This window comes from Seriola lalandi, unplaced genomic scaffold (genome assembly GCF_002814215.2).
Source record: "Seriola lalandi dorsalis isolate HSWRI2012SDOR001 ecotype SW California unplaced genomic scaffold, Sedor1 jcf7180002054883, whole genome shotgun sequence".
In the NCBI taxonomy this organism is placed as follows: Eukaryota; Metazoa; Chordata; class Actinopteri; order Carangiformes; family Carangidae; genus Seriola; species Seriola lalandi.
In genome coordinates this window covers 2655286-2670946 of record NW_019525658.1, presented here as the reverse complement: position 1 = coordinate 2670946, position 15661 = coordinate 2655286, and the positions used below count along the sequence as shown (strand labels likewise).

Genomic DNA, 15661 nt, shown 5'->3' with positions numbered 1-15661 from the left:
TCTATTGTAGATGAACTAATAACTCTCTTCTTCTTTACCCTGTTTGTCTCATCTGTCTCAGGCTGTTTCCTCCTGGCTAACACTTGTTTAGCCTCAAGGCCCGGTTACGTGGGTCGGCTTCATGGTCCCTTCTTACCGGGGAACCACAAATACTGCCTGAGGTTCTACTACATGCTGCATGGATTTAAAAAAGTGGAAAGTGCTCTGGCTGTTTACATTTATGATGAGAACAACGTGGCCCAGGAGAAGGTATGGAGCCTGGCTGACACGTCCAGGGCCATGTGGACTCAGGTGGAGGTCACCTACAGGAAGCCCATGCTTTCCAAGGTATGCAGCGTCAGATCGATGACATACTCTTTGTGGAGTGAGACAGGCTGATGGATGGATGAATGATGAATGGACCGGATGATAATTGGACAGCATTACTCACTACTTTCCTGTTTCCCAGGTGGTGTTCGTCAGCATATGTAAGAACCTCTGGGAATGTGGCCTGATCGCCATCGATGACATCACTGTCAATGTGGGAGACTGTCAAATCACATCAGGTAAACTGACAACTATTATTAATGTCTGACATAAACCAGGAGAATCTGTAATAATTTAAATGTCATTGCTGGCTGATCTGGGAACAGCAGGTGTGGTTTACAGCAGCTGTCTGTTTCCAGTGCAGCCAAACAAACTCATGAAGAAGTCAATCAATAATAATTGACTCCATCTGATTTCATGCTGCTCACACATGGTGGGTTTGAAAGCAGCAGCAGGTCACAGTAAGACTGGTCACTTTGTGCAGCTCTTCATCCACAGTGGCAAGAAAAAGCATGTGAACCGTTTTACAGTTTCCTGCATTAACTCACCATAAACTATGATCTGATCTTCTAAGCCACAATTGTAGACAAACACACTGTGTTTAAGTTAATATCACACCAATAATTTCCCACAGTGTTCCACTTATTACACGCCAACCTGAACCCCATGGACTCATGAAGTCAGCATTTAATGGTGTAGATCACTGATCCATCAGTTATTATTCCTCTGCACCAGCGACAGTCAGGGTGGAGGCAGGTCTGTCCCGTTCTCCTGAACGTGATATCTCAGTAACACTTCAAGAAAACTTCTTCAAATTCGGCTCAAACATTCACTTGGACTCAAGGGTGAACTGGTTAGATTTTGATGGTCGAAGGTCGAAGGTCAAGGTCACTGTGACCTCTCAAAACACTTTTTTTTTGGCCATATCTCAAGAACTCCTACGCTAATTATGACACATTTAACACAAATATCTAATAGGAGAAAATGATGAAGTGATGACATTTTGTATCCAAAAGGTCAAAGGTCAACTTCACTGTGACATCATAATGTTCTGTAAAAACACTTCTGGTTATTATTCAACACTAAGTCAGGAAGGAGAGATTGTGATTGTGTGTGTACTTCCTGTAACTCGGCTGGTTGATGAAGAGATGCTGTATCAGTTAGCTGAGAATAAATAAACCAATAAGATTACAGATGTATGTATAACTAAAACTGATCTTAAAGCAGGTAATGAACATTTCTGTAACATCATGTTACCAGGTATTAATGTAACAGGTGCTCCTGTGATGAAGTGATGAAGTATTGCCCGACTAAGATTCTGACTTTGAGTTCATATGTGGGTCAAGTTTGACAAGCTTGAACCTACATTTCCCATAATCCAACTCATTAGCTTTTATTAGCAGGTTGGAACTGTGAGACAAACCTGATGACATCATCAGACTGGACAAAGCCACAGTAGACTTTATACAACTGTATAAAGACCCCCCCGAACTGAGGCTGTTGGGTCTCCTTCACTCACAGATCCTGGAGCTGCACTGAGCCAGTCTCTATAAGTGGATCCTTCCACCTTACATGTCTGCACTGACTCTGTGTGTGTTCCACAGGCTCCCTCCCAGGCCAGTGTAACTTTGAAAGTGGAGTCTGCGGGTACACACAGGATAAGACGGGAGACGAGGCCAACTGGCTGCGGATCCGAGGATACACCCCCACCTCCTACACAGGACCCAGAGGAGACCACACCACTGGGGTGGGTGAGTCATTCTCCATTTACTGCTTCATTCATTCACTCAGATGATTCACAAGATGATGTGAAGTATAACATTAATGTTCCAGACCTGAAGATCTGGTCCTGGTTTTATATAGCGTTTCCTTCTTCCAGGTTACTTCATGTACATCGAGGCATCACTCATTCGTCCGGGTGAAAAAGCTCGGCTGCTGACCTCTGACCTGCGGGGCTCCTCGTCCCCTCAGTGTTTGATCTTCCACTACCACATGTACGGATCAGGCACCGGCATACTGAGCGTGCTCCTGCGCCACAGCAGCAGAGAGCGGGACGCGCTGCTGTGGAGGAGGCGTGGCGAGCACAGCGTCAGCTGGATGAGGGCGATGGTGGACTACCACTGTGATGCCCGACACCAGGTACGTAGAAATATGTAAATGACAGGGTCGTCATCAGATTGATCAGGTTAATGCACTTCATTGTGCTACTAACTGTAGCTGACAGGGAAGCCAAGTTCATTATGGAGACCTTTTTGTGTCAGGTCTGAGCGACTATGAGCCTTTTGATGATGTGTAACCTGTGCTCACAGTGGATCTCTAATTATTTAGTTACTTATTTTATTTTATAATTTAGTTGGTATTTGTTTACTACACAGATAATAATTAATATTAAAACATCTCTTGTAGTTGTCAAAATAAGTGATGAAGTAATCACAGGTGGATTTGATTCCTGTTGTAAAGGTTTCTCATTTCATGTGTGGGACATTCAGGTTTGGACTGAAATGAACAAAGACTGCAGCACCCTGCTGTGTCTCTGGTCCGGTGTTTCAGTTCTGTACTGGGCCATGAACTCATCGTTGTGTTTTACCTCTCATGCAGCTATTTTCCAGCAGTGTTTATGTTGAGCTTGGTTTTGTCTTCGATTGGCGCGTTTCCACCGCAGGAACTTTCCCCAGGAACTTGGAACCTTTTGAGGAACTATGCATGTTTCCACTGCAGGAACCTCAAAAAAGTCCCTGGTCGGGGGGGGGGTAGTACTTTCCAAAGGTTCAGGAACTTTTAGGGGAGTTGTCTGCAGTGCTGAACATTTCTGATTGGTCGAGTACTCGCTGCATTTTAATCCATTGGTCCATGACCTTGTCAGTTGTCTTTGTTTGACAGTTAATAGGCTGATAACTGGAGAAATTTATCACAATCCCAGAGCAGATTAACCATAAGATTCATCCACATTTCCTCTCAGATGTCACCCTGATCATTTTAACATGAAACACAAACTGTAAACTGATGTAAATACGTGAGTAGACAGTGTTGCAAAAAGGTTGGTTACAGTGAACTCCAACAACACGGTAAAACAACCAATTCAAATAATGTTTGAATTTACATCTGAGATGATTTGATATAAAAAAAATATATAATATATATAATATACTACTCATATATACTGTATACACTGCTCACTACTATAGGCTTTGTGGTCCCTCAGACAGTTTGAGAAACAATTTGAAACAGTGTCACCGTGACGGACAGGAGTAAAGACTTGAGGTTCAATTAATGTCAAGGTTAAGAAATGGTACAGTCCACTTTAGGGGTGTCTGAAATTGTATAACAAGATTCTCCCATATTTACAATTACAAAAGGATGTTTCTCTTATGTTTCCCTCTTTTTTTCTGGGTGTGAGTGGGAAAGGAAACTTTGTGTTTCTTACTTAAAACTGTTGAATTGTGAAATGTGAAAACAAAAAAATCCCCAAAAAAACAAACTGAGGTCAAAATGAATGGTGTCCATTGTTCTGTGGCTGGTGGTTAACATAGTCACATGGTTTGTATTTCCTGCAGATTATATTTGAAGCCATCCGGGGCCCATCACTACGAAGTGACATTGCTATTGATGACATCAGTTTTAAAAGGGGACCATGTGAAGGTACAAGTCTGAAGATGCTGTTTGACTCTGATCAGCTGTTGTGTGTCTGCTTGTGTCTGACTGTCACCAAACTAACAAACACATGTTGTTACATAAGAAAAAAATCTCTTTTCTTTTAAAATCAGACGTTACTGTACTGTAAACATCTGTACCAGGTGAGTGTTTAACATCTGTGTTGTTTTGTCCTGCAGATCCTGGTGACATCACTCCATACTCAGGCTTCTCAGAGTACTTCAATGAGATTGAGAACTGATGTTGAGACTGGAGGGAAGAGCTTCTGTATAAATGCTTGGTAGTTTTTCAGAGTGTGAATGTGAACAATCCACCGAGACAATTTACAGACTTGTAGAGCAAAAGCTTATGATGCGGCCTGGACCTGCACCTCCCTGTTCTGCTGTCAGCCCTCACTGCCCCAGTCCAGTACCCCTCAGTGTGTCTGCTTTAATCTTCAGTTTCAGATCATGGTTCAGGATGAGACAGGACAGGATCATGGAATATTGTGTATGTATTATACATACATATGTCCTGACAACACACCTCAGTCTCATGACATTCTCAGTTACATGCTCACAACCCAGAGTTCATGCCTGTTGACACTATGCACAAAATATCCTATGAATATATGTTTGGTCTGTCACAGTTTTGATCCAGAGGGAACTTGTTCAACATCCAGATCCTGACAGTTCCACTACAGAGTCAGTCTGAGACATAGATAAATAAGTGCTCCAGTGGTTCAGTATTACAGCTCCATAAGACTGGAGGACTGACATGTGACACATTAAAGAAAAAGAGTCCAAACAAAGGAGGCAGAATGTCCTGACTTTATCCTGCTGCGAGTCAAGCTCCAAAAACACTGATTCCTACAGTTCCCATGATGCACCTCAAGAGTATCTTTTCACTAGATACTTGATAAACAATGGAGTCTTTAAAACTTAATGAGTTTATATTGTAGCCTGGGAGGCAGTGAGGTGGTTTCCATGGTTACTCTCTAACCTGCTCTGCATCTAAAACATCCTGACTGGGTCATGTTCGGAGGCAACAGGTTCACACCCAGAGTCCTGTCTGTGGTTTAGACAACAGCAGCTCTTTGGTTCTGGTTCTGGTTGGTGAAAGATGGTGGTTTTGGTTTAATGTAAATAAACAGGTTGTGTCTGAAGTCACTGAACTTTTTCTATAGGAGAACCAACCAGGATCTTTCTCTAACCGGAACCAAATCCTGTTCCACCCAGATATGTAACATTAAATGGAACATCTAACAGAAAACTTAACCTGGTTACAGTCAAGTTTCCTTCTGAACGTATTTACTGTCACTGAGTAGCTGTATATAAACCTAATTTCTAGGAGGTGGGGCTGCAGAAGAGTGTGACTTTTTTGAGGGGGGTGTCAATCAGAAAACATGTTTGATATGCTTAATAAAAAACAATGGCATATACTTATAAAAATGAACAGGACAGAAAAGTTTGTCTGTAATAACTTGTTTTAAATAAAATCCTGGTTGTCCCTGCAGTCCTTGACAACAGCAAACAGTGAACAACAAACTGCAGCTGCTGGATCAGCAGTATTAACTATGATGTAGGTGACGGGTGATTTTGAAGATATTGTAACAAACTCACTTTAGTTTAAAGAAGAGCTCTTTTTCTTTATCTTTAGTCTAGTGATTTAACAGACACTTAATGAAAATGAAAATCCTAGACATGCCACTTTATTGAACACACATTTGTAGTAAAGGCCACTGACTGATAAAACGTGCAGCATTTCACTGCAGACGGGGGACCTGAGCCTCCTGAGGATAAAGAGCCGGCTCTGCCTCTTCAGGTAGATAGCATCTGTGTTCAGGCACCAGTCCAGTTTACTGTCCAGGTGCACACCTAGGTATTTATAAGTGTGCATGACTTCACTGTCCTACCCTTGAATATTGACTGGCTCCATTCACTGAAGGCCATCATCAGATCCTTGTACTCCTCTTCCTGCCCATTCCTGATTCGCGCCACAACAGCTGTGTCATCCGAGTATTTCTGGATGTGGCATGGTTAAAATCCCCCAAAATTGCAATGAATTTATATGAAATTTTGTCATAATTGCTGTGCTGTGTCAAATAGAAATTGACTTAACTTGAGGAATCAGATGATCTGTATCTGATTTTCTGACAGGTAAAGAAAAATAGAATAAACCATGTAGGAATTGATGAATTAGATGTTTAATAATTGAATCCATCCCAGAGAGGGAAAAGTAAAACTGATTATCATCTGTTCAGCTCAGGGAGGTGGTGGAGGATCAGTGCACTCGAAGACTCAGAGCTGGAAACTGTATGAAGACACAAATACTTCTGTATGCTGGTGCATAGTGTCACTGGGGCCTGTAGAGGAACCAGAACAGACAGAGCACACAGTGAAACCATGACAACATGAATCACAGGCAGTACACTTTCGCTCGGGCTGTATCCTCCACTGTCTCTGCAGCCTGCAACATGAGCACTGGGCATTCAGAGGATCTGACAGGCCTAATAAACCTTTGTTATAATAATCCTCTGATCCACTGTATCCTTCTCTTCTGTATATACATATATATATATAAGTATCTGGAGCTTCAGGGGGCACATGGGAAATGCACAGCTATTTTCAAAGCCAGTTAGTTATTCTGATATTTGTTGCATATGTCATCACTGACTTTATCCCAGATTATTTTTTCCTCAGTTAATTCCACTGTGACAAAGGATCTGAGTCCAGCTTCAGACTCTTACAGACTTTTCCCCGTAGATCCTGTATCACCTGTATCCGTTGAAGGTGCCGGAAACCTTCCTATGCCAACTCATTCCTGCCAAACCTGCTGCAAACACCTGAGTGCTCTGCTGTGTATTAGCTGTTCACCACTGCTGAGGTCTGAACCAGACTCCACTGACCTCTGTCACGACTGTTTCTGAGATGTTTATTTTAGGCAACGACAAAATGATTGATCACACTTTAAGAATCATTCCACTTTACTGCAACCTGTGTTGTTTTATACAGTATGTTTATATTTCCCATGACACTGCAATAAATAGTCTGAGTCATCATTCTAACTTTCACCATCATGATTTTGGCTGAGTGAGCTTGGTTAACATGATTTAGTTCATGAGTCAAACAGCATCAGAATTCAGTGAATGAAGTGCATGTCAGATCACCTGAAGCCCCGCCCCTCACACCTGTCTGATGTCATCACTGAGGAACTGCAGCATGGTGCAACGTTCACGCCTGTGTTTGTGAAAGCAGGTGAGGTTTGAAGCTCTATTTTAAATTTTGACACAACTTCACTGACAACTGACATCTGAAACTTTTCATGTGAGTAACTGAGAGCAGCACCATGAATGTGTTTGAGGACAGGCTGTCAGAGTGTGTGTGTGTGTGTGCGTGTGTGTGTGCGTGTGCGTGTATGGTTCATCATGTCCACCCTCTTTGTGCTGGCTTTTCATCCTGCCATCCATCCCACACCTCCGCTGGCTCACTTCAACCTTAAGATGGAAGCTTGCATCAACAGGAGGATTGAAAAGACTTGAAGTTTAGACATAACACCACTGTAAAGTCTCATAACTTGGTATTCAAATGATGTCGGAGTTTAATGGCTGTCCATCTGAAAAACACTTACTATCAACAGCTACTGTCCACATACACCAGTGTTTGTCTGGATGAATTTTGGATGATTGATTTGATGATTTTTAGTGGCTTCATCCATCATCAGGACAAAAACCCCCCTTGATTAACACTGTTAGCAACTGTTACTGTTTGTTTTGTCATTTTCCACTCTTGCCTTCTTGTCTTACAGGTCAGTAGGTAAAATAGTCAGATAATCAGAGTCTGTGGGATCGTGTCAAACGTGAGTCATATTTAGCACTACAAACATGTATGTATTGTTACTGGTAGTGCTCAGATATATTAATAAACCCACCCTGACAAAAATCAGATAGATATGACAAATTTGTGTTTTGTAATAGCTATCTATGTGAGCCGCCATTTTCGAATAATGTCATCACCTACAGTACGTCACAGGGTTGTTTGGATCCGTAAGAGAGTGAAGCATTTCTGAACACACATATCTGTCTGTCTATCTGTCTGTCTGTCTGTCTGTCTGTCTATAATAGTTACTAGTAGTAGTTTTAGAGGCTGAATATCACCCTTTACTGCATGTCATTCCCCCTCTCTCTGCCTCCCCATTTCCTGTCTCTCTCTACTGTGTTATCATAAAGGCATAAAAAGCCCCATAAAAAAAACTTTAATGAAAAAGGAAGAAAGAAGATGATGGTGAGAAAGACAATAGACCTGCATGTGATAAGGTCTGGGATTATCTAACATTTGGAGTCCAGACGCGGTCCTGAGTCCTGCTCTGGTAAACTAGGAGTCACAGTAAGAAATATCTCTGTGGAGGTTTGGGTCAGCTGTGACCTGCTCTAAAGGAATCACGTTTGAAGTGGTTCTGATGGTTGTGGTTCTGTCATGTTGCCTGCTGTGTTTAGACTGACGGGTGTGTTCAATGACTCAGAGAGGCTCTGATGTGGAACTACACTGATGTGGAAGTCAGTGACGTTCTAACAGACTCAGGCTTTGTTTATTACTGATTTTGTGGTATGGTCATATTTGGTATCGCAGTACTCGCTAACTAAATGCCGTCTCTTCCTGCCTGGCTGAGCACATTACAGGCGGTGAAATTAAAAAAAGACAGAGCAGCTTCAGGCTTTAGGCTGAAATCAGCTAACCCCGTGTCGACGGGTTATAATGCTGCAAGATGGCGACGCCCTCCCTACGAAAGACGCAGCGGGGCTTCTCCTTTTCTTGTCTCTACAGGCGGGAAGAATCATGTTTTCAGGTCAGCAGTCTCATTCTCGTGAACGTGACGTCTCAACACCTTCAGGGAACTTCTATAGATTTGGCTCAAACATTCACTTGGACCCAAGGATGAACTGATTAGATTTTGGTGGTCATAGGTCAAAGGTCAAAGGTCAATGCTGTAACTCAGGAAGGAGAGATAGTGACCACAGTTACTGTAACTTGGCTGGTTGATGGAGGAAGCAACCAGGAGAGGGTGATTCTAGTTCTTTTATATTTTCATTTGTTGTTTTTTATTTAGTACAAATCCAGTTAGTAAATCATGTTAACTTTACTGCTTCATATCCACTGCAAAGAAATGATATAAAACAAACAAACAAACAGTAACCATGGTTACAGTATGAGGGGATTGCTATGCTGTGTGTATTGTGGGCAAAGTGGTTACAGGTAGTGGTGTGTGGATCAATACTGAAATATTGATACTTCCGTTTCCAAACATTTCGGTTTTACAATCGATTCTCACATTCAAAGATCGATACCCGAACTCAATAATTTGGGGTAAATGTGTCTTTTATCATCAACAGGGAAACAGTAGAAAGTACCAACGCTATCCAGTCTTAATAATACCTGGTTTTACCTTTCCTACTGATGATGGCCGAATGCAAACAAACTCGTGTGTGGAACTTCTTCAGACAAAAAATTTGAATCTGGAATGGTTTGTAAAAAGGTTGAGGCAAGCCTATTTATTATTAGGCCTATTTCCCTTCTCTGAACATAGTAAGCTTTTGTACAGAGTATCGGTATCGTATCGGTATCGTATAGGTAACAGCGATACCAGCCTGGGTATTATTTGGTTTTGGATCGGAAAGGAAATCAGTGGAATCGCACATCACCATAGTTAAAGGCAAGGGTTGCCAGATCTTAACCGATAACCTACAGGTTATCAGGACTAAAAGTTATCCTGGGCATGTTGAACTTGCTTCGTAGTACAGGCCACAGTACTGTAATGTAATGTTGCTGTAATGTTGAAAAGCCTGTTCACTAAGAGCAGCTCTGTAGGTTAGAGAACATTAGGAGCCACTAGAGGGCAGTAGAAGACCAGAACCACTCACCACCACTGACACCATGAGCTGACAGCAGCGGACTGCAGACTGTGTTACAGTTCAGACAATCTCTGTAATATTTATGCGCTGGAGACTAAAATTTATTTGAATGATTATTATCATGTTTGATTGTCACCATTTCAAGTACAGGTAGAAACAATGAGCCTCAGGTGCGACTGAATAAATATTTTCAAGTCTTTATTTTTCTCTGTTCAGTTCTGTTTCACTGCTCATCCACCTGAATGTTCTTCTCTCTACTCCCTGAGTTCAATTTCTAACCTATGGAAAGATTCATGAGTTAATGGACGACATGTTTTTGTGTTGGGTTCACAAACTAAATCACTGTTTGTGATGGTGATCATAGAGAAAATTACATTTGTGGCCTTTGGTTTCATTTCTCACCCAAAAATTTGTGAAGCAAATTAGCAGTTAGCATTCGACATTGTTTTTCTTTTATGGCTGCATTGTTCCACAAAATGGAAAAATTGCATGTGTGCATCTCTTCATTTCCCCAAATGTGAACGTGACAGTGTCCAATAGGATTTTAAAAAAAAATTCAGAGATGACTCTGAGAAAGCTTGAGTGGACCAGATGTTAGGTTTTTTCCTATACTCTCAGGTTTTTGATCAGTGATTGGTTGCACCACACAAGTCAGTAATGATGGAGCTCCAGTGTGGCATTAAAGGGCATTATGGGTATTTCAGTGTTCAGTAACCTGCTGGTAGATATGATTCTGCTTGTTAAGGAAAACGTGTCATTTTCTAGGTAAAGACTTGTGAAAATGTAAAATATCTTGCTCTGTGTCCCAGTGTTACTCAGTGCTGTGACTTCTGTTTGAGTGGAGGAGATTAGCAGGTGAAGTGTCATTGATAGACCAGGATAAAACACTGATCTGTTATTGATCAGGATGAATTCGGATTGAACTGATCTGCTGGAATAAAGAGAGAGGAGCAGGAACAACAGCCATGTGACAGGTAGACCTAACCCGCTGTCCCAGATGACGCGTCCTGAACCACAGGACACAGTCATTACACTGCTCAGAATAAAAAAGGCTAAATAAATTATTGAAGAGTTGATGCCCTTGCACCGAGAAGCACCTAATTAGCTTGTCATCATTAGTGGAGGTGGTCAGTGTGTGACAGTTGTGAAGCCATTGATTGCACCCGGCGATTTGGTCGACAATCCCTGGAGGTTAATCACTGACAGGATGGAGGGGTCAGCCTCTCCACGGCTCGAGGCGTACGGGGTCGGTCGATAACCCTTCATCTGGAACTCCCTGAGAATTTGTCTCGAGAGCCGCGGCTCCTCAAATCACAGATAGCTCCAACTTTATGAAGAGATTAGAGACATGGAGGGCCTTGGAGGACGAGGAGGCGGCAGGGTAAGGTGAGCAGCCAGCTGTCTGAAAACAATGAAGACAATAGAAAACACATGTAATATATGAGAAAATCTATGCTGCAACCCAGGGACATGAACCATTTTTAATATGTATCCCCCCAGTATGAATAAATAAATGCAATGCAAAATGTGCAAAATGGGGGTTTTGAATTCAATGGGGGGGGGGCTCTGTCTTCAGCTTTCTGTTCCTGTGCATTGCAATACCTAATTGAGACACTGTAGGTAAATGTAAGTAGCAGTAGCTGACTATCTAGCTTGTTTAATACGCTTTACTTTTCCGTCTTAAGAGTCTTTCATTACCAATGTAGAATGTCATACACGCTCTAATGTCTCACTGCTCATGACTGAGAGACGATTGAGGATAAGTTGTTGTAGAGATACGTTTTGACATCAATACACAGTTTATTAATCCATTTGGGAGGGGGGGGTTAGTTCGTCTTTTACCTTTAACATTAGTTTTTATAATAGGTATCCAGTCTGCTTTCTTTAATGTTAAACAATATTAACATACATGTGCATGTGTGTTTATTTTGTAATTCATACTCCGCTATAGTGAGAGAAGAAGTCGCCATTATTGCCCCCAGGAGAGATACTCTGCATCTTTTCATTACTACAATGAATTTATTTTTTTTGCATTTATTTATTTATAATTATGTCATTTTTTGGGTTTTTCATAGTTTGTTTTTTTTTAACGTCTAGTAGGTGTGGAGCAGTTTTCATATGAACTGGGTCTCCAATGTGTTTGTTTCATACACACACACACACTCACACACACACGGAAGCGGGGACGCAATACAGATTGTGGCCTACAGGTGGCAGTAATGTGCCAAACAAACAGAAGAAGTCCGATAGCAAACAGGAACCAGCAGAACCAGAGATAAAATCTTTTTTTATTCCACACATTCTTCTAACTCACCTAAATTACCCACAATTCAGCTGGACCTCTGTTGTGACAACTTTTAAAAAACATTCAGGAGAACTCCCCAAACACCTGGAAACACACAGAGGTGGGAACATTTAACAGATGTCTCCTACATTAGACAGGCGACAGGTGTAGCCGCAGCAGACTGACATACCTGTTCATGACGTGTCCTCACCTTTGTATTTACTGAGCAAACATCTTTACATTCCTGTTCAAAGCTGGGGTCAAACACCTGAACGGGTATGTTTTGTGGTTCAGAACAACAAATGAAAGACTGTTAGAATAAACTCTTCAGAGAAAAAGATATTATTCTTTAATGTATGATCTGCAACAGACTCAGAGGTCGCTGAACTGATTTACAGCGTAAAATGCGACGAGGTCACGAGTGCGGATGAGGATGCACTTGCCTCCTCTGCCCTCCTGTCTACAGGCCCAGTGTTTTTATGTTACCAAGTAGCTGATCAATATCACTGATCATTATTGAGCTCACATCTGCTCTGCTTTTTCCTCCCCCTGTCACCCCCCTCCCCTCCCCCAGTAAATCTGAGTGTTGGACTGAATCCTCTGTTGGAGGTGCTTCTGCTGCAGGATGGAGACTGACCACAGGGAAACTACGCCACAGTGAGTGTAAACATATGATGTCGAAGTGATGCAGAGTGTTCAGATACATTAGAGGAGGGAAGACTCCTTCACTTTGTTTTTATTTGTCTTTTAATGTCTCATTTTAATGCATCTCTATGGCTCTGTAAAACCCTGTGAACTGCATGGTGCTGCATAGATAAACGGACACACAGTACACACCTACAGTAACACCAGAGGCCTGCTGTACTACCAAGCAGGATTTGAGGTTATCGAGGTAAATCACAGTTGAACTCTTTTTTCAGTCCTACGACAGTCATTCACGTCTTACTGGAGTAAATCACCATGGTAACTTTCACTTAACTCCTAACCTGCATCCAGCGCAGGTTACCTTCAGAGGATCAGAACAAAACCTGTCAACGTCCAAACTGCTGACCAATCAGATCACTGGAAAAAAGGAGTCATCATTCTTCCAGGGATCCTAACAGAGACATAAGAGTTTACAATGAAGTGATCAGTAATAAAAAGCAGTAGATACAAAATATAAAAAATCAGTGGAATAGTTTTCCATGTGTCCCCTCTGGTTTTAAAACAGAGTTTAACTAATAAACGCACAGAGTTTATCACGCTAAATGATACATAATAACTATTTCAGCTTCATTTGAGCTGAACAGAGATTCTTTAATACGACAGTGATGAAGCTTTTACTCTCTTCTTCATCACTGCAGCTCAGAATAACACGAGGAGACTGGAAATAAAAACTAAACTAAATGGTCCACGCACTGTTCAATAGTTCCATCATAATAAATGAACATTTCAGTCAGACTGACTCATCAGACATCGACTACTTCTCTTTTCTTTCTCTCCTCTCTGCAGCAGAAACAGCCTGACATGAACTTTAACTGTTTTATCTGCATCTCATGTTCATAACAGTTTGTTCATCATCAGACAAATGTTAAGTCAATGTCAGGTTCAGTTAGATAATGAAAAGTTATCCTGCTCCGCAGTGCAGGCCTCAACTGTCCATGGACGCAGTGATGCTCCAGTACCTGGACTTCAGCTGTTCCTGTGGGGTCTTCTGAGCAGCCACTAGGGGGCGCTGTTCTACAGCACACTGTGTCACTACAGTGTTCACAGTATTCAAAACTACCTAAAGATACAAATGAACTTGTGGCACATTCCTGCATTAAAACCTACCTGATGTTCAGTCCGGTCTTCTCTGGTGATTTAAGACACTGCAACCAGCCTCAGATTAAACTGTGGAAGGTTCTGTTTGAAGGATCTGTATCTGAATCATGTGAAGGCTCCTGTCAGACAATCAGAGGACACTCTCCTGACTCCACAGCTCCATAGTATCATCAGGTTCAGGTTCCGACTGAGATGAAGCAACATGCTTGTTGAGTGAGTCCAGATCAGAATCACTAGAACCAGCACTAAGCCCCACTCTGGTGTCCCAGTACAGACCAGTATGGACGTACAACAGTCACTACACTTCAGTATTTTATAATCACAGCAGCACATTGTTCTTCTCTGTTTTTAACAGCAAACTGTGATTAAAACCAGGTCATCACTTATAATAATAAACAGGTAATGAATTAACATGGCAAAATAATCACTGTCTCTTCAGTAGTTTCTTTTTATTGTACAGACACATGGAAGCAACTCTCTGATAAATACATCAGTTCTGAATTAAATAATGAAAAGGCAAAATGTTCAAATACAGCTCTTAGTTTTCTTCATGGACTCACTTCCATACAGAGAAGAAAAGACCAGATTTATTTTTGTCTGAATAATGAAATTTAATGTGTTTATCAGGCTCCAGGTCGACCTGTGATTCTGCACCGAGCAGACTGAAAGAATCACGAGCACATTTATTTGTCACTTCCATAATATACACTTTGCATAACATGGGAACAAGATGCCGTCCTCCACCGGTCAGGAGCGTATGACAGAGACACAAATTAAAAACAGAGACATATTTATGTGCAGTGTACAGCAGCTTAGAGAACTGAAGTGAGTTAGAAGAGACAGCTGCTGTAACTAAAACACAACTGACAAATCACCGTGTGATTATTCTTCTCTGTTCACAGTCAACACTGAGCAGCAGATACTGGTATAACAACACGACAACACACAGAACACAGGAAATAACAGGTGATAAAATAAGACACAACACACTTCTTTCTTTCTTTCTTTCTTTCTTTCTTTCTTTCTTTCTTTCTTTCTTTCTTTCTTAATGGTGGAGTCTCTGTGGCGAGTGCTGCTTCTCAGAGACCATGTTCACAGAACAACAGTTCTTCACTTCACACCGTGTTTAATAAGTGAATGTATGATTTAAAGTAAAGTCACGTTATATAACTAGAAAACAAACGGTGGAGCAGGTTTCCACTTTACGGAGTGGAGCAGGTGGATGTTGTTAGGGTGGAGCAGACGGCAGTGAAGGAGGCTATTGTAGGTGTCGTCTCTCTCTCACAGTCGGACAGGTGAGCCTTTGCTCTCCACCTGTACATGACGTGTAACAGGAGAGGTCGAGATCACACATTTACATTTACTCCTCTGTCAGACTTACAGTGAGGGACATCACCAAAGCTAAGTGCTACATCTATTTAATAAGTGAAGGAGATCAAGTAAAGACCGTAAAGATGAGTCTTCATCAGATTCTTGAAGATAGATAGAGAGAGAGACGCTCCTGCTCTGATAACATCTGGTAGCTTGCTCCGCCATCGGGGAACCACAGACCAGAACAGTGTGGACTGAGAGTTTGTCTGGGACGGCAATGGAGGGGGAACGCAGCGGCTGAGAAGGAGCATAAGGCTGAAGGATTGAGTTCAAGTAGATGGAGAAGACCCAGAGGTTAATCTGAAGGCAGCATCAGCGACATGTGACCTTTTAATACAGACGAACACACAGGTGGACAC

At 41.8% G+C, this 15661-nt stretch overlaps 1 protein-coding gene across 1 annotated transcript in view; it reads left to right on the top strand.

The window, feature by feature from the left end:
* mamdc2a (MAM domain containing 2a) overlaps window positions 1-6468 on the top strand; it is a 28221-nt gene extending 21753 nt beyond the window's left edge. Inside the window, exons 9-14 of the mRNA XM_023397544.2 lie at window positions 62-327; window positions 449-545; window positions 1911-2057; window positions 2186-2445; window positions 3861-3945; window positions 4137-6468. Coding sequence (XP_023253312.1) covers window positions 62-327; window positions 449-545; window positions 1911-2057; window positions 2186-2445; window positions 3861-3945; window positions 4137-4198 — 917 coding nt within the window. The 3' untranslated portion in view covers window positions 4199-6468. The remainder of the gene's footprint in view (window positions 1-61; window positions 328-448; window positions 546-1910; window positions 2058-2185; window positions 2446-3860; window positions 3946-4136) is intronic.
* The last annotated feature ends 9193 nt before the right edge of the window (window positions 6469-15661 follow it).